This window comes from Filicampus tigris, chromosome 13 (assembly GCF_054856515.1).
Source record: "Filicampus tigris isolate MCC_2025a chromosome 13, RoL_Ftig_1.0, whole genome shotgun sequence".
NCBI classification, from domain to species: Eukaryota; Metazoa; Chordata; class Actinopteri; order Syngnathiformes; family Syngnathidae; genus Filicampus; species Filicampus tigris.
The window spans coordinates 17,216,207-17,235,134 of NC_141229.1; the positions used below are offsets into that span (position 1 = coordinate 17,216,207).

Below are 18,928 nucleotides of genomic sequence, written 5' to 3' on the forward strand. Positions count from 1 at the left end.
AATATGTTTGGGTTGACTTCCGCTTTAAGTAATTTCCACCAAAGATTGGCTTCCTGCGACTTTACAATTAAACAGGCCCTGATTTCACACAAAGTATTTTTAGAGCATCATTATGCCAGTATTGATACTTGTGATTTTTGTTTGATAGCATGGCTTTTTTTTTTTTTGTAAAATGGGTGCCTAGGCTCAATTAAGGTTGGGAAACACTGAATCAGACAACCCTATCACAGCATAAAACATTGTTTCCACATAGCTCATTAGGTAACTTGGTTGAATGTATCACACTGCACTTTCAAATTCCGATGGAAACCTCGTTTATTCCCGTATTCTTTGTGTCAGTGCTGCTTGACCCACTTCTTGCAAACAGTCTGTTGTCATGGTGAAGCATTGTGAACAGAAAAGGAGCCACGTTTCCCAATATTTTTCTTTATTGATTCATTAAGTGGGAGAACTCTGTTTTCACTTTTTGTACGAGGCACATTTCTCAAGTTAAATATTTTATACCTTGCAATGAAATTAGAATTGGTGCTTTTACAACAAACATCCATAATATTCTATTTACAAATAACATGGTGCTTTGGTGAATTCCTCATTGAAATGGTAGCCATCGTACTTAAAGCACGATGGTAAGATGACATGAGCCTGATAAGCCTGGGGGAGCAAACCCCCCCTCCCCACATTTGAAATTCAATGTTGGTCAAGAAGGGGGTTCACGCCATCCATCCTATTGGGGACAGGAAGGGGGCGGAAACACAAGCAGTCCTATTTCCAAGAGCCGCTGTTGTTGGCAGGGGGACAAAAAACACTCATATTTCTCTCCTCCCTTTCTTTACTGCTGACGTAAGTAGGTGCTTAACTGCTACAAAGAATACCACCTCTTGTTGGCCAAGACCACCTCTAGTTGGGTCACCTTGATGACCCCCTTGAGCAAGCATATTTTGAGTTGTTTCAGGAGCCTGCAATTAGTTGTGGAAGTGAAAACAATACAACACGTTTGATCAAACATTGAGTAAAAATGACTACAAGGACATTGCATCAAAGAACAGTGATGTGTACTTCTTCAAAGCAAACACACAAATGTCTCTTTTTGAATGTGCGGCTATACTGTACGAAAACAGATTTTAATTGGAAAATCTGTTTTTATTTACAAGATTTGCGAACATCGGGACACTAACTAAATAATCAGTCTCAATTTAACTTGAACCGGTACAAAAATTATATAACATGATTGACGTAAACCGGTAATTGATGCTCATTATAATTGCATTGAATAATTGGGGGAAAGGGAATTTTTTTTTAAACCCAAATAAATCTTGAGCAGATGGTGATAGACCACCAAAAAAAGTTTTCCAAGATAAAATAAAACTACAATAAAAATGTACTCGCAAATGGGGGTGATACCCATCTGTTCTCAGCTTTAGCCTTGACCACTTGACACAAGGGTTTTTAAAAACAACAATGTTCAGCTATTTAGGACATCTTCCAAATTGGTGTAACTTTGACTTGAGGCAGCTGCAGATGGGTCTTCCCTCCTCAATGCCATCCTCTTCCTCGTCCCCTTCCTCTACCTCTACCTCTGCCTCCAGCCCAGCCCCTCCCGCGAGCGCTGCTCAGGTGTCCGGCCGAGCGCCTGAGCTTCTTCCTCTCCTCGTGGTGGTCCCGTTCCGCCTGCTGCTGCTTCCGTTGCTGCTCAGACTGCAACACACACACACACACACACGCGCACACACACCCACACAAACCCCCACACGCACGCACGCACACACACACGAGGATGTTGTTATTCTATCTCTGTGGCATTTTTTTTCGCTTGTTTGTTGGTTTGTTTTTTAATACAAGTGCTTGGCAGACGTAGGCAAAAATTGGTTTAGAGTTTGAGCCAGATAGTCTTCTGGGTCTGGCTCTTTGGCTTTTCTTAGCCACCAAGATATTGATGTTGCCATTCTAATAATATCACCCCTTGGAAAGATTTAAGGCTTAGATAGACCAATCCGACGTTGGTCAACTGTGACTGACGCTTACCCTCTGTGGCGTCAGGCCGACTCGGCACGTCGCGCTGGGAAAAAATACACCGCAACAACAGATGGCGACGCTGACCATTAAAGTACCTTCTGCGCATGCGTGAGATGTAATGTCTATCCAAAACATCGGCGGCGGTAGTCACTACTCCTCATGGTTAGAAAAAGTCAACCGGAAAGCTACTGGCTAGAGGCAGATTACGACGGTGTTCGCTACATCAATCAGACGGCGCAGTCATACACCCTCGACGCTTATCGACGTCGGATTGGTGTATCTCGGCCTTTAAAGGGGAAATCATTTTTTTCAAGAATATGTTCCCAGCAGGCCCGCTAGTTGAAACATGGCATTCTGATTAATATCGCGATTGTGGAATATGAATTAAGCAGCAAAATTCACCCCTTTTTAGCCATCTCATGGGACGGCCATCTCAACAGATCAGCCGTGATTGGTCGTTACCCCGAGCCCCGAGCAGTTGTGATGTCGTTTTCAGTCGACAGAAGTGACAAAATGGCCACCCCCAGAGATGGCTAAAAACGGGTGGATTAACTCTTATTCCACAAACGCATTACTTATCAGAATGCCTTGTTACAACTAGTGGGCTTGCATAGAACACAATCTTGAAAAAAATATGTTTGTGTTGCCTCTCCCCTTTAAATTCATTTAACACCGTCATGGCATGTCATTGCAAAGTGATTTACAGAATTTTATGAGGTCTTTTTTTAATGCGTGACTACATATATTTTGGGAGTGAGACATGAGGGCGCTACCTTTTTGAGTGTAAAAGTAAGCTGCTTGCTGCCCACTGTGGTGTCAGCCATGTTGCTGGTTCCAGAGTGCTCCTCTAACTTCAGTCGTTCCTCCAGGGATGCCCTGAGGCACACACATGAACAAACAACATTTTCATTGAGCACAGTGCTGAAAAAGTGGACAGTAAATGCGTGTTGGAAGTATTTCATATTGATGAACGATATCATGACTCGAATCCTTATGAGAATAGGACATACTTTTGAAGTCTTTGCTTGCGGGAGATGTCATTAAAACCGCGGAACTCCTCCCCATTTTTAATCTGATAGAACTGAGGCTGACTGGTCGTCTTGTTCTCAGCCGTGATGGCGTTTTTCTGCCCTTCAGTGCTTTTGCTCTCCAGCAGGACTGTGTTGCGGTCAGCGTCCTTCCTCTGCTTATGCCGGCGGTCTCGGTCCTCCTGGTAGAGCAATCTACGCTGCTCCCTAACCTCCTCCACCCAGCTCTTGTCATCATCTGAGCTTTCCTCCTCAGAGCTGGCTCGACCCTCCTCCTCCTCCTTCTCCTCATTTTCCTGGCCCTCCTATAAAGGCGGCAGAAACAACATTCAATATGACAATATTCTTGAGAGCGAAGGTTATTTGCATTTCAAACTGCGCTATTCATGTGAAATGTTTTGCTTCCTGACAAACTTGTAGCGAAGCGCAGCCTTACCTGAGAAGCAGCATCTCGAGCAAGTAGTCGCAGCTTCTTCTTCCTCTTCTGGCTGACTTTGGAGACGATGGGGTTGAGCAGGCGAAACTCCTCGCTCTGCTCGTCCACTTGATAGGCTGGGTTTTCAAACATCACCTTGAAACGGTCGTCGCCTAAAATGGTGGGTAGGGCCTGCCATTTCAACAGCAAAATAAGACGGACAAATTCGTTGACACCGGCAAACGTTGTTATTCAAGTCTGCCTACCTTGCCCTTCTTTTTCCTGGAATTCAGCTCCACTTCATCGTCTCCCTCCTCCATCAGCTTCAGAGCCAGCTCCTTGTTGACTTTGGGCAATGTCTGCCTCAGGTAGAACATTTAACAGACAATACAGACACAAATGGCACCACCACTAAATCAGCCAATTATTTTGACAGAACACTGTTTGCTATGGCAAAATACTTTGTCATGTGGTTACTGACAGTCGGTTCTAGCTACACAGTTATTGGTGCTTGAGGGCATACATATTAAGTTGTAGTCTTTGTTGAACATGAAATAGAGATGCACTCCTTTTCCTTTCTGGAAGAGATTGCAGTGTTGGCTGGTGGTAGTCTTTTATAGTTACAGTTCCCATCAAAGTTTAATCAGTCTGGGTCAATAGAGAGGAGAAAAAAAAAAAAAAAATAAAAAAAAAAAAAAAAAAAAAAAAAAAAACCACAAATATCTTCAATTATTATTGCACACCCCTTTTTATGAACGCCACATTGTTTCTTTTTTTCCTTCAAGAAATTTGATTACCGGTAAATATCAACCAAACAAGCACTACAAGCTCCCTATTAATTGAATTCTCAATACAAATTTAACAGGTTCTAGGTTAATTGAGGGGTGCGTCTTTATGTTTTTCACAGAGAAATGCTCAAAGCCTTTTGTTTGGTGACTTTGGTAAACTTAAAAGTGTCAAGTACTTAATTGCACTTTTAGCGTGTGGTGATGAATCAACAAAGGTGCTTTTCATCTCGTAGTTCATATTTTTTAAGCTGTGAACGTTTATTTTTTTTCAAACACAAATTTGGCAACCTCTGCTCAAAAATGTGGTGCAGCTATACAGTAAACACTAACTGGAAGAGTCTTGTAATGGTGTCGGAATTTCTCACCTTAACCTGCACTCTCTGAGTCCTCGTCTCCTCAATCTTTTGCCGGATCTTATCCTTGCGATACTCCTCATATGCAAAAGGATTTGCCATGCTTTTGACCTGAGAATCAAATTGTAAAATCATCATCAATCATTTGTATGGAACACATTTTGAATTGAAAATCATTTTTAGGGCTGAACAATTAATCGAATTCAAGTCGACATCACGATGAAATAGGATGCAATTTTCACATCTCAAAGGCTACAATTTGGGGGGAGTTTGTTAGATCAATAAGAGCATTCTGGTTCAACATTAAATTTTAATCAGATGGCTTTATGCATCCCTAAAATCACTTTTGATACTGGTTTAAAAATGTATTTTCTTTTTTTCTTGGCCTATAAAAGCTTGGACATGGATTTTACCATGCGTTGCAATTTATAGCATAGACATTTCAGATAAACTATCAAATTAAATTAGTAAATATTTGTTGACCGGTGTTATTTTTCAAAATCAACACTTACCAGCGAAGCCTGTGAATGAGATGCGCCTGTAGCGCACCAACATACCTTATGATACAGCCTGATGTCCATGAAATAGCCATGCATGTATGCCCTCAGGAGGGACGACCCCACCAGATGAGACAAACCTACACAACGACAAAGTAAGCATTCATATAGTTAAAAAGCTATTTGTGAAAGAATTATATATGGAATTATGGGTCAAGGCTTTCATCAAGTATAATAATATTATGGAAAAGAGTTGTAGTCGTTGAACAAATTGCCTTTCCGTGTAGTAAGTGCTCTTGGAATCCTGCATGGATAATGAAATTCAATCACTAATGTTGTGGCTGAGCAGTGACAAAAGCATGTATCTTCAAATTTGCTTGAGGCACTTGAAATGAATACTGTAATGAGTTATTCTGCTGAGCCAGCCCCTCCCAGCCATGCACATGCAGCTAATTACAAGGCACAGTGTGCAATACTGTAGCACTTTTCCACCGATTGAGTCAAGGAGTCCTCCCACTCTGAGATGACTCAATCTTACAGTATAGCATGCATTTGTTGCCTCAGAGTAGAGGTATGCAAGCGTTCTTTACTTAAGGTTATGTAACAGGCCACGTTCCACAGCTTCTGTAAATCAACACCACTGCTGCCCACCGTTATTCGACAGCAGCCAACCACTTCTGTGCTTCTTGTCATTTGATCTCTTTAGTGCTGAGCCTGCATTCCAGTGTTCATTCAACCCTTCCATGGGGGTACACCCCCCAGCCCTTCTGACTCCCTCCCCCACGAGAAGGCCTCACAAGCTCTGCTCAGCCACCTGTGAGTCATCCAGAGTTAGGGTGAGGTCAAATAGTGAGGTTCTACCCTGTCCCACAAGCATTATAAACCTCAACATTTTTTCAGTAAGGATCTCACAAAATTAGCCATGCATTAGAAAAGGGACATGGCATTGAATGTACTTTTCTACTACTGTCCACTCATTGAATGTGAAACAAAACAACAAGAGTACATATTTTGTTCTGTGCCTATTTCTGAAAATGGATCTTTAGAGAGACCTTCAGAATTTTGCTGGATTGTGAAATAGCAATTACATAACACTCACAACACAATTGGGCAGCTAGACTGCTATCACCCAGGCCAGTGGTTTTCAAACCTTTGACATCATGTATCACCTAAAAGAAAATCTTAGCCAACAAATAACATACAAAGGTTTTATTCCTAAAAAGTATATTTGATATCATTATAAGTCACTCTAAGTCTGTAAAACATATAAACAGTGTACAAGCCCCTTGGTGTATGAATAATTTGGGGCTTGACTGTAAATATAGAGAAAAACGAAAATTATTTTTTTACATTTATTGTACTAAAAAGTTCAATACAACAGAAGTGTACGTAGGCATTGATTCTTTCACGTACCACTAGAGAACCCGTGTTCCAATACGACCAATCACAGATTTCTGAAGCTGAGCCCTGATCAATTGTGATGTCATTTTCATTTGACAGAAGTGACAAATTGGCCACCCCCTGAGATGGCTAAAAAGGGGTGGATTTCGCTGCTCAACTCATATTCCACAAACTGAATATTAATCAGAATGCCGTGTTTGAACTCGTGGGCCTGCATAGAACATATTCTTAAAAAAAAATGTTTGAGTTGATTATCCCTAACAGCAAATGATCAGCTGAGTTTTGTGGGTTTGGGGATACATTACAGTATTTGTGTTCAGGGCTAAAAATGCTATAAAATCTTTATGGACGATCGCAGGGGGAAATATACTGTAGTTAAATGAAACAGTTGTGGCTTTGTCCAAGTGCCATCCATTTGCAGTCAGAATGAAGGTGGGTGAACATCTCTTGCTCTGGAGTCCAATAATACCACAAACAGACGCGATATATATATATATATATATATATATATATATATATATATATATATATATATACACATATATCAGAAAAGTTGCATGTCATTGCTTTGCCATATCGCCATATCAAAAGCGGTACTCAGTATTTGGATTAAACAAAACTAGCCCACCCTCCCCAAAACAAGTGATTTAAACCAAAATGTGGCAAGTGGCTATTAAAGTATACAGTAATTATTTCATTGTTTGTGTATTTTGACAGATTGATGTCAGAGACCTTTTATTAAGACACTCGGGAAATGTTTTCAACTGTGCATAATGTGTATCCTTCAGTAAAAGATAAAAATATTTGTTCATTGCCTATTTTCCCCCAGGATAGTGACTAGAAAGGAATGCCAGAACCTTACCCAAATTCTCCAGGTCCTTGCGGGTGACAAACTTGTAGTCGTCATACACAGTGCTCTCTGGGCTCTCCTCCAGCTCTTCTGTCAGGTTGTCAAGGAAGGAGCACCAACGAGGTGCTGGGCCCAGAGCCTGAATTCATATAAACACTCGTCTCAGGTCAAATTGGCAAATGATCTAACTACACAAATAAATGTCATGTCATTTTCTACACCAGTTATCCTGTACAGGGTCGGGCCAAAACCTTGTACCTCCAAAATGGTCACTTTTCAGGAGACACCAAAAATGGCAAGTTTGTTCAACCATTAGTATTGCATCATGAAAGAGAGCCAGGCATTTTCAGCCATTTTATATTGGTCAATAATGTGTAAAAATAACACCCAAGTGTTAATTGACCAATAGTATAGATTTTTGAAAATATATATAATTCACCAAAATGTGACATAAGGTTTTGGCCCGATGCCAGCGATGTACTGTATAAATTGAACATACTGTATCTAAGTCCAATATCTCAAGCCAGTGTGAGACATCATGTTGGCTTTCACTGCATCATCTCATAAACCCGTGTTCAATATTTGGCTAAACAGACAAACGTGTCATGAGTCATGACATTTCACTGAGTTGGAATGGAGGGATGTGTGTTATACAATCCTGGGACACAAAGTTCAATCACACAGAGTCCACAAAAATCCACCCTTTTAAATCTCCTGCTCATTCTGTGGAGTCTTCTTTCGTGAGCGCTCACGCCACAGTCACATAAGTCATAGTCTTTGAGCAAGTTTGTGCATGCTAATAAGCTAGTCAGGTCACATCCTTTATTGTGTCAATAACACATGTGAGGGTATCCGTTAAGTTATGAGATGTGATGTCATTGTCAGTCAGTGTGTCGGTTTGTGATTACTGCCAGTGAGGTGTTGAAAACACAAAATCAAAAATTCACCCACTGGGATGTAGAATGTGTTCATCTTTGGATCCTCATTGGCAGTGAACAGCATACCTATAAAACACACACATGGAGGCAGGATGATAATAGAAGCAGCAAAACATTTATGTTATCAATGTAGTTGCAGGTTTGCAGAATGCGGTGTTTGTTCATATTCATAAGGTTTGATGCTGCGAATTATCTGAGAGAGGACAGTGAAAACATGTGAAACTCTTTCGGGGCATGCTTTTCAAAATCACAAAAGAGGACAGACAGCCCTTTTTAATGACTGTGGTTTTCACCCTAACAAAATGTTTGGTTAAAACACCATCTATGGCACCACCTAGTGGTGGACGACAATGCTACAGTAATTCACAATTTTTCAAGTTCACGTCACTCTACACTCCATGCATTCAAGTGAAAGTGCAATTTCAGAGGATACTGATTTTATCCTCAGTTGTTGAAGAGAACTTGTTTTTATTGTATATATATATATATATATATATATATATATATATATATATATATTTTTTTTTTTTTTTTTTTTTTGTATTTATAGATACAAACGCTGACACCTGTTGAGGGGTCCAATGAACATTACTTAGACGAAGAAGAAATCTGACGTCATGTCATAGCACTCTCCTGAGCTGGAAATAACTTCAATGAAAAAGAAATGTCAGACGGACCAAACCACAATATCCGGTACAGGCCCAGAAAGCGATCCCAGTACAAGAAAACTATTTGCGGCGATTGAGGGGCTGAGCTGTTTGGAAGCTTGATGCTAATGCTACGATGAGACGGTCTATCATGTCAATGATCAGCAACTTGTTACAAAAGCACGGGGCCGTCTACTGCTGTTATATGAGGCACAGAAGCAGCCTAGCTCAGCGGTTTCCTCCTGCAACACACGTGATTCAAATGATCAGACCGTTATCAGGCCCCTGCAGGACCTGCCGATGAGCTGATCATTTGAATCAAGTGTGTTGTAGGTTGGAAACTTCAAAAACACGCAAGGTGGCCCTCGAGGACCAGAGTTTGAGACCCCTGCTCAAAGGCAACGCATGTGTGTTGAAAGTCATAACATGCACATTTTTCGTAGGCATGGCGTCATGTCTAATCTTTATAGCTATGATAATGACGGTTAAAGCCAGTCGTTTCACAGAATGCATTGTGTGTCGCAATGCATGTATGCAATATATGCCTTAATCCTTGTTGTAAAACGGCCACAGGAGAGCAGCTGGAGTACCGCTACCTTGAAATAATATTGGATATCGCCAGATACCGATATGCGATATCGGTACCTGGTATCGATCCCAAAATCCATTTGTTGTTGTTTTTGTTTTTAACTCAGTTGGACCTCTGTGTTTTGGTACTGTGACACTTGCCTTTCCCTGCAGTTGCGAATTATGCATTATCTTTGGAGGAGTAGTCTCACCTGAGTGTGGGTACATGCAAACATCATTAATGTTGCTCTCAGGCTGGATGGAGGAGAACACTTTGCCCTGTGGTGAGCAGAAGAAAAACCATTACATGCAGTCCTTTTTGGTTCTTGTACATCTTTGTTGCACTAGCTAACATGAGTGACATGATACAGTATACAAACTTGCAGTATCACTCCTATTATTAGCAATCCAACTGACCTATATGAACAGCTACTGTATATACTCCTCATGTTTGTTAGTCTTACACTGTCTTTGTTCCAGATTTTTATTATTTTAGGGTCTGCTGATACAACCAGGTCCATCTGATCATGGAAGGTGAGAGACTTGATGGGCAGGTTATAGAAGTGGTCTTTCACCAGCAGCGGCTGGCTGGAGCGCAGGTCATACAGCAGCACCTTTGGTACGAAGGAGAGAATTATTGAAATGCAACTTTCAATTCCATCGAAACACCCTAGCCCAAGGGTCGGCAACCCGCGGCTCCGGAGCCGCATGTGGCTTTTTCATCTTTACGTTGCGGCTCTGCGTGGCTTGGGGAAAATAAATTAGAAGTGTCCGATTAAAGTGCATGTTATTTGTCTCAAAAACGTGTATCATGTCTTCTTATTAAGTCAAAGTTTTTGGCCACTTTCATATGTGGTAGATCAGACACCGATCAGATTTTTTGCCATGCGACCGCAGTTTGAACCGTGCCAGGTCGCATAGCTCCGACATTGATGTCATCTGAAGTCCAAAATGCAAAGTGACTTGCCAGCCCTAATTTGCATGTGCGCAAATGTCCAGGAGCAGAAGTCCCATGTACCAGGTAAAATAAATATTCAGGCAGTTATTTTGCAAGTATTTATTTTCATTGTTCCGTGAAATAGTGTTCTTTTTTTTTTCCATTGTATTTTTAAATTCAGGTCAAGTCTACACGCCCCGAAAGCCAGTATGACAGATCACGGCATTTTTGTTTGCTACATGGGTAATTTAAGATAAGCCTTTTAATTCATTTGAATTTCATTCACTCTGCGATTGTTAAACATGGATAGACTGCATTGATTTCATAGGCAACACAATCTGGCTCCCAGAGTTTTCGTTTCTGTGGAAAACGGGTCGAAATGGCTCTTTGAATGAAAAAGGTTGCAGACGCCTGCCCTAGAGTGTGTGTGAGGTGCGCAAGAGGGATGAAGATACAGTTGTTTAACAACAGAATTTCCTTCTTCCCATTTATTTGACTGGAAGGCCTCTTGCGTGCCTCTAAAGCGGAAGCCAACCCAAAAATGTTCTTTACGATAATATGTTCTATGCGCCTCCACTAGTCTAAACATGGCATTCTGATTAATATCGCATTTGTGGAATATGAGTTAAGCAGCAAAATCCACCCGCTTTTAGCCATCTCAGCGGCCATTTTGTCACTTGCTCTTGATTGAAAATGACACAACAGTTACTCAGGGCTCAGGTAACGACCAATCACGGCTCACCTGTTTTCTGAAGCTGAGCCATGATTGGTTGTTACCTGAGCCCAGAACAACTGTGATGTCATTTTGAGTCGACAGCAAGTGACAAAATGGCCGCTCCCTGAGATGTACAAAAACAGATGGATTTTACTACTTAACTCATATTCCACAAACACAATATCAATCAAAATGCCGTGTTTAGAGCAGTGGGACTGCGCAGAACATATTTTTGTAAAGAAAACTTTTGGGTTGACTTTTAACCCTTTGACCCTCTTAACATCAGCCATTGAGGGATGTTCTCGCTTACCTGTCCAGTGCTGGTGCCTACTGCCATGGCGAGCGAACCGTTAAACTTCAGTGCACTTACTGAGGGCAAACTCTGAACTCTGCAAAACAACGCAATGAAAGGATCAAAGTAGCAGAATGGTAACATCTAATTAGATGAACGACTTAAAATAAGTCGGTGATCTCTAAATAATGTAAAAACTGCATTTCTGAGGAACAGATGGCTACGTACTCCATTCCTTCTGTGAGGCTGCTCAGTGCACAGTCCAGAAGGCCCACTCGCTTCCGGACACGAGGGTCCCAGCATTCCACCTTCCCCTAACAACCGAACAGGGATTCAGGCCAGTGAAACGCAGCATTTTGTTTGTTAGAATAGTGCTGTCAAAAGTATCAATACACGTCGTATCCGAATCCAATACTAATATGTCATGGTATCGATAATACGGCGCGTGTGCCCACAGCGTCCACCACGCGGACTCTGCAAGCAGTGCAGCCTCCGGCAGTCAGGAAAGCTCCACTGCAAGGCCGCTTGCAGTCCCACGATTTCATTTCAATTATCTTCTATCCATGGTCTAAAATTTGATTTAGTACAAATATTTACCATAATAATGATTTCTCAAAATTGCTGTCCATAAAACAATGGGAAAAAAAGTCTCTTAATTGTCCATGTCTGATATAACATTTACATAATTTAAATTAATCTCTAATTGAAGTAATCAGTTTCAGTCAAGGTATGATTTGTAAAAATGTAGTTTTGTGCAAAAATCACATACTTACAAGCTGAAACTGCTTATGTGCACATGTAACCAAGAAAACAAGGCATTCGTTTTACAGGTGCATATAAATCTATTTATTTCAATGGTTCAATTGAGCAGACGTTGTGCAGCAGTAGCTCAGCCTGTAAGGATTTGGGCTTTAAAGTTGTAGTACACGTGTTCGAGGCCCACGACGGACAAACACATTACAAAAAAAAAAAAAAAAAAAAAAATTGTGGTAGAGACACTAGTCTCAAGGCAATGTCCCCGGCACAGGTGGCGCAGCACTCTTTTATGCATCTTTTTCACTCTGAATCTCTCCTTGTGTGCATGATCTAGTTTTATGTGTGGTATACGTTGGACTGTGAGGTGAATTTCCACTTGAGGGATATCTTGCAGTATAAAAAAAATAATTAAACTAGTGAAACTAACTAACTGAGATAGAGTTCATGATTTTTAGTAGTAATTTTCACGCCAAAATTTACCAGTTTAATACATTTGAATATGACATAAAAAATAATTACAATGATTTTTAATAAAACTTGGGTAAGAATTAGCCTTCTGGAGAGAATCTTCCTGCATTAAATGAATCTGCAATTTAAGACTTCATCTTGCAGCAGACGATGGCACATACCTCAGAGGTTCCACTGGCAAACAAATGATGGACAGGGTTGATATCACATACGTTGTGCTCCCTGGTGGAGGAGGCAACAACAGAGAAGAAAAAGCATTGTCACTTAATGAAAAGATTTAGTGGAGCATTTTTCCTTGAAAATACTTTGGTTACACTCACACAGCATCTGTCTGAAGTGAGTTTAGGAAGCGGCCTTGTTCAAGATTCAGCCTGTAGATGTCTGAACTGGACGAAAAAAATGAAAATGATGCATTGAAATTTGTCTGACTGTCTCGAAATCTCACAGATATGAAATATTTTCTCACCTACATCCCACGAAATAAAGGTCACATGAGGGGTAATGGTAAGAAAAATCCCGACCAAACTTTGGAATTCGTGTTTTGTAGTAGTGACCATGCTGGGAATGAAACTCCACATAACGATCAATGTGCAGAAACACAAGCTGAGGACAAAAGGAGAATATATCAGTCCAAAATAAACAAGAATTACATATGTGGACAGCATTCTTGGTACCCCTTAGTTTATGGGGGGAAAAAAAAAAACACTTCACTGAAATCAATTGAAACTGATAAACGGAAATAAAATAATATCAACCAATCAAATAGAACGTGGGCCGTGGTAAATATAGCTTCCGTTTTTAAGTTCCGTGACCACCATCTGGGGTGGGGGTGAAAATTTGATAATGGGCACCAAGAAGCTTCTAAAGAACATTCTTTTTTTTTTCCAGCAAGTATTGTACCATTCCATTAAAGCTGGGGTGGCCACAATTCTTCAGATCGCAAGCTATTTATAAAATGATCAAGTCGAAGTTATCTAGCCACTTTATTTTATTATTTGTTCAAAATATACATACAATTCTTTTTACCGGTAATTACATCTTGGTGTACTTTGCACAACTGCATGAACCCAAGTATACAGTATGCACCGTGAGGCATGCAACAGGTATATGACTGGCTGCCCTGCATTTCAATCAAGTGACACATTTCTGTCTGTTTGTAACAGCGTGGAACTCTCTCATAGTTCATGTCTGAAGAATCCATCCAATTTTTTGGGCGCGGTGGGAATTTCAGAACACCGGTAGGTCGACGCAGAGAGTCAAACACCGAACACTAACAATTCTACCCCGCAGAGGTAGATTAAACAGAAGGGTTTAAACATATTAGATGTGCAACCTCCTTTGCTCGAGATTAATTTTTTACATGTTGAACTGAGCAGCTTGTTCTTTTTTTAAGTGCAGCCACAGTTTTGACCTGAGTCGAACATCCCTATTTAGCACACCCCGCAAGCATTATCCTGTAGTCTTTGTTGTTGTCCTGTGTGTTGTCGGCGCTTGCTGCTCACCAGTGCAGCGCACACACATTTCCTATTGGTTGTACTTCACTCGTGTCTGTCGTTTGCTCTGCGCCGCGCACACACTATTGGTACTTTGTTTGTTTTGGGCGGATTCCTCCGCGAGACTGATTAGGAATCGAAATGTGGCACTGACATTTTAAAACCTGAACGATTGCGGGAGAACCGAAGTGCTAAGTCCCCGATTCCACTCAGTTCCCGGTGCCCAACCCTAGTTGTGGGCATGCAGAAATGCATGCTGAAACATAAATGAATGCGTCTCAGGTTTGAAGGCTACTTTCTCCATGGGAATCAGATGATAATGCTCAGTGGCCCATCAATCAAACCGCCACTATTTATTTGAGCACCTTCAGTAAATAGGCAGAATTTGTTTAGAAAATATGTGAATGAAAATGATATTAAAAATATCAAATCAAATATTCCCAAATTACCTTTGAGTAGTCATCAGACAGTATGTCAAAGGCCACAACTAAAGGGAGGGAAAGAAAACAAAAGAAAAGGCAGCTGTTCATGAAATGGGAATTAACAAGATGAAGCTGTGCTATGTCCATGTCCATGTACTTACCATCAGAATCTAAGCAGCGTTCAAACTTCAACGAAAGCTGGTATGTGTCATAACATCGAATCCTTGGCTTGTATGTCCCTATAATGATCATGCAGATTAGGGCTGGGCAATTAATTGAAATTTAATCGGCATTTCAATTTTGGCTTCTCACGATCATAAAAACATGATAATCACAACAATAAAAACAATAAATGTACCGAATGGTGCGGTATGTAATTCAGTTTGAAGTGAATGATACTAAGTTTTGAAATCAATAAATAATTGTTATTTCAATATCAATCGAAATAATCTTGTAGATTTTGCCACATAATCGCTCAGTCCTAATACAGATATATTTAGAAATAGATTTTTCATTATAGTTTCTCAAAATCAACTATGGGTGTGCATTATGGCTGGGAAATTATTTAAAAAAAATATATCCACAATTATTTTTATTCATATTGATATCACAATTAAGAAAAATTACTATACATTGATTTCAAAACTTAGTATCTATTCAACTACCAAAACTCAGCTACTCAAATCTAACATCCTACCCAAATGTCTATTTATCCCTGCGCATTGTACCCATTATTCTTTGAACACTGTTTTGCCAAGTACAAAATGACCTTTTAAATAGACGATTCCATACATATCTTGATACATGAGGTGCAATACGATTGAAGGATACTCCTACACTAAAATGCAACAATTCAATTCAGTTCAGTTAACTGACAAACGATATTCCAATTCAAAAGGGGTTTTGTTACACCTCTACTTTCGACCATTACCTGCTGCCAAGATGAACTGCCCATCTCTGGATACCTTTATGGACGTGCACACTGTGGGCATCTCAAAGTCTTGGATAAGCTCAATCCTGCGCTGGATGTCTTAAAAATCCCCCCCAAAATAAATTGTGACATACGGAAATGTCATTAGGATATGCAAAATGTATACTATACTTGGATTACATGATTGTAACTTACCAACATCTTTCTTTTGCAGTTGCCTCTTCTTACGGTCTGACAGCCACTAGACGTTCAAAACAAATGTGTTTTACCTTCTAAATACATCGTCACGTTGCTCATTCAAATATTGTTTTTATTCATAAGCAACTTGTTACAAGGATGGATAGCTGCTTAGCTAGCAAAAGTCAATAATTTAGTTGATCCATATAAAATGTAATTAAACTAAGGATCAAGTTGTGCTTCTTACCTCTGGAAGAGACTTTCCATGGCTTAAGTTATAAATCTTGACATCATTCACACTTGATATCTGCATTTTTTAACTTTAAAAAAGCCGCGGGTAGACATAAACATTACAAGTAATTCACCGGCGAGGTGCACGGAACCCACGTTGCCTCGGTGCTAAACAGGAAGTAAACGTACCACTGAAAAATGTGTCCGTCAAGAAACTAGAACAGCATAAACCTAGGCCGCTGCAATTCTTTTTTTTTTTTTTTTTTTTTAATTTTGGGCGCATTATATCTCCTTCCTGCATACCGCTACCTACTATACAGGAGATTGGCGACAGGCCAAAGTAAGACACCTCATTGCCTCCAACACGATATGACCCACAAAACTCAACAACTAATCCAGTATTCTTCAGATTCAATGAAATATTGTATTCACTAACAAGTTTTCTCTACAACCATCACGTCTATTCTTTGACCCATCTGTAAATATTAAATAATAACAATAATAATAATAATAATAATAATAATAATAAAAACATATTAGTATTAGTAGTACATATAAGGTAACTTTCACAACATTGTGCCATAATTTGAGTACTCGTCCGTACTACCGTTTCTTTTAACAATTCTAAGTTAACAATCGCGACAGTATTCATCATGTCCAGCCAGGTTCCATATAATTGAATTACATACATTAACCCATTTTGCACTGATATAAACCGCAATTATGATCCACGTGACTGTGTTGCCTGCCAATATGACTGTAATTAAGAATTTAGGAAGATTTCCTATGGAGGAAAAGTATGGTAAAAATTTAGAAAACACATGGATTTTTGGTATTTCTTATGAAAAGAATATGCTCTGAATTCAGTTTGGTTTTAGCTTGCAAACTATGGTGCTGATATATTGTATGTTCACAAGTCAAATGCATAGTAATAAACTGACATTTATTGTCACACACCAGTCGCACTTTTATGTGGATTTTCTTACTTTCAATGATTTTCCCAATGTGGAAAAATGGAGTTGAATTATATATTTCGAATAAGATGATAGTTCTGTCATAGGTCACACCACTAGATAACCCATGGAAAAATTAAATTTGATTTTTTTGGTGCGCATCTGTGACATACTTTTGTTAAAACACCCGAAGGATCAAGAATTACAGCACACTTCACACACTCTATTTCTTGTCCTGTTGAAATCAGCTTGCTTTTGTCTCATCTCAGTCTAAAGCCTGGTTCACATGACAGGATAATTAACCAGATATTAACCCCGAATCTCCCCTCCCAGCAATTATAAAGATGCTATCATGCCTGTATTCACAATACAGGCACCTGATGGGCTGCGTAACCCACGTGATAATTTGACACGTCTGAAGAAATGCAATAATGATTGGCTGACTGGCGCATGTGACATTTCTCCCGCGGAGCTATGTAAACAAAAGCCAGCCGTGTACGCTCGGAGCTACAGTACATTATCTTCCGAATAAAAAAAAAAAATAGATATGTCACCACGGCATGCCGTCGTCTGGTGGGGAGCATGGTTGAGATTTCCGCTTTGCTCGACTTCCACTTCTCAACACATCGCAGATAAGTTGCCCTCCAAATTTAAACATCACAGTGAGAGCAGAAAGTGAAACAAACAAGTTGATTATTTTATTTATTGTTACTTGGCTTTTCTATACCTGTCACCTTTATTCACAGTGTTCCTGTGTTTCTGACTTGATAAGCAAAGAAATCACTGTCAGTAGACAGTATCACATTTCAAATCAAATCAAATCAATTCAAATTTTATTTATAAAGCACTTTTCACACACAAGATGCAACTCAAAGTGCTGTACATTAAAAACATCAAAATACAGTATAAAAAGAGAACCCACTCCCACCTTCCCTCCCTCCCTCGCAGTATACACAAAGACAGACATCTACAAGCACACCTGCACTCACTCACTCACTCACTCACTCACTCACTCACTCACTCACTCACTCACTCACTCACTCACTCACTCACTCACTCACTCACTCACTCACTCACACACACACACATACTCAAACACACGCACATATAACCTTAAAAAGAGACATGGAAGGGCACAGAGAAACCATATGAGGAAAGAGTAACCAAGGGGAGCTCGTCCTTGCTGAGAGGGATGACAGCCCATGGCCACAGGTGGCACCACCACCTCAGAGACCCCGGGGCCACGACAACCGAGGCAGCCCCTAAGCATAGCGCAGGGAGGGCAGCCACACCTCCCAGCGTGGAGGCCCCCCTTGAGGAAACATTGGAGATAAAACCTAGATGAAGCTAAAGAAAAATGTTAACAAAGCTAAAAAGACAAAGCAATAAAAGAAGCTAAGAACTATAAAACAATAAGATTGAATAAAAATAGTAAGAGACTAAGAACAATTATTTAAAGGCCAAACAAAAAAGGTATGTCTTGAGCTTCCCCTTAAAAATATCAACAGTCTCTGCAGACCTGACGTCCTCTGGCAGGCTATTCCAAAGTTGAGGACCAAAATGGCTGAATGCAGCCTCGCCATGCGTTTTGGAATAATTAAAAGACCGCCGCCAGAGGACCTCAGGATCCGCGAGGGTTGGTATGGTAAAAGCAAGTCAGATAAATAAGATGGCCCAAGACCATTAATACATTTATAAATTAATAAAAGTACCTTAAAATCGACCCTGAAACACACAGGGAGCTAATGTTGTTGGATTTACTTGGGAGAAAACTCGACCAAGTGTCCTTAGCTGTTATGAAATGCGCTATATAAATAAAATTGTATTGTATTGTATTGTATTGCATCAACCAGGGCAAAACTTTCCAGTGTTTCCTCAGGTGAAAATGACTGTCCAGGTGTACTAAAATTTATGTTTTGACAGGCTAAAAGACTGGACCTTATGTCATCAATTTTACTTCTGAAGTGGTCTGCAAAATCCTCACAGAGAGCGTCTGTTGGTCCCTGTGGGGACTTATTAAAATTGGAGTTGGTTTTATTAACTGAGATGAGGTTTG

At 40.1% G+C, this 18,928-nt stretch overlaps 1 protein-coding gene across 1 annotated transcript; it reads right to left on the reverse strand.

Moving 5' to 3' along the window:
• Positions 1-410: 410 nt before the first annotated feature.
• Positions 411-16,113, reverse strand: nol10 (nucleolar protein 10). Its single transcript, XM_086050449.1, has 21 exons — positions 15,936-16,113; positions 15,707-15,752; positions 15,512-15,610; positions 14,742-14,819; positions 14,608-14,645; positions 13,132-13,268; positions 12,986-13,051; positions 12,827-12,887; positions 11,670-11,755; positions 11,460-11,538; positions 9,962-10,111; positions 9,710-9,776; positions 8,297-8,349; positions 7,358-7,484; positions 5,155-5,234; positions 4,610-4,708; positions 3,723-3,815; positions 3,478-3,648; positions 3,024-3,346; positions 2,787-2,889; positions 411-1,695 (listed from the first exon to the last, which is right to left on the reverse strand). Exons 1-21 carry the CDS (start codon positions 15,999-16,001, stop codon positions 1,534-1,536), a joined length of 2,184 nt encoding a protein of 727 aa, XP_085906575.1. The 5' UTR covers positions 16,002-16,113; the 3' UTR covers positions 411-1,533.
• Between the last annotated feature and the right edge of the window lie 2,815 nt (positions 16,114-18,928).

Coding starts and splice junctions, on each gene's coding strand:
- nol10 (XM_086050449.1), bottom strand. CDS start 16,001: ATGCAGATATCAAGTGTGAATGATGTCAAGATTTATAACTTAAGCCAT. Junction 13,052..13,131: donor CTTTATTTCGTGGGATGTAG/GTGAGAAAATAT, acceptor TTTTTCGTCCAG/TTCAGACATCTACAGGCTGA. Junction 3,347..3,477: donor CTCGAGATGCTGCTTCTCAG/GTAAGGCTGCGC, acceptor CCGCCTTTATAG/GAGGGCCAGGAAAATGAGGA.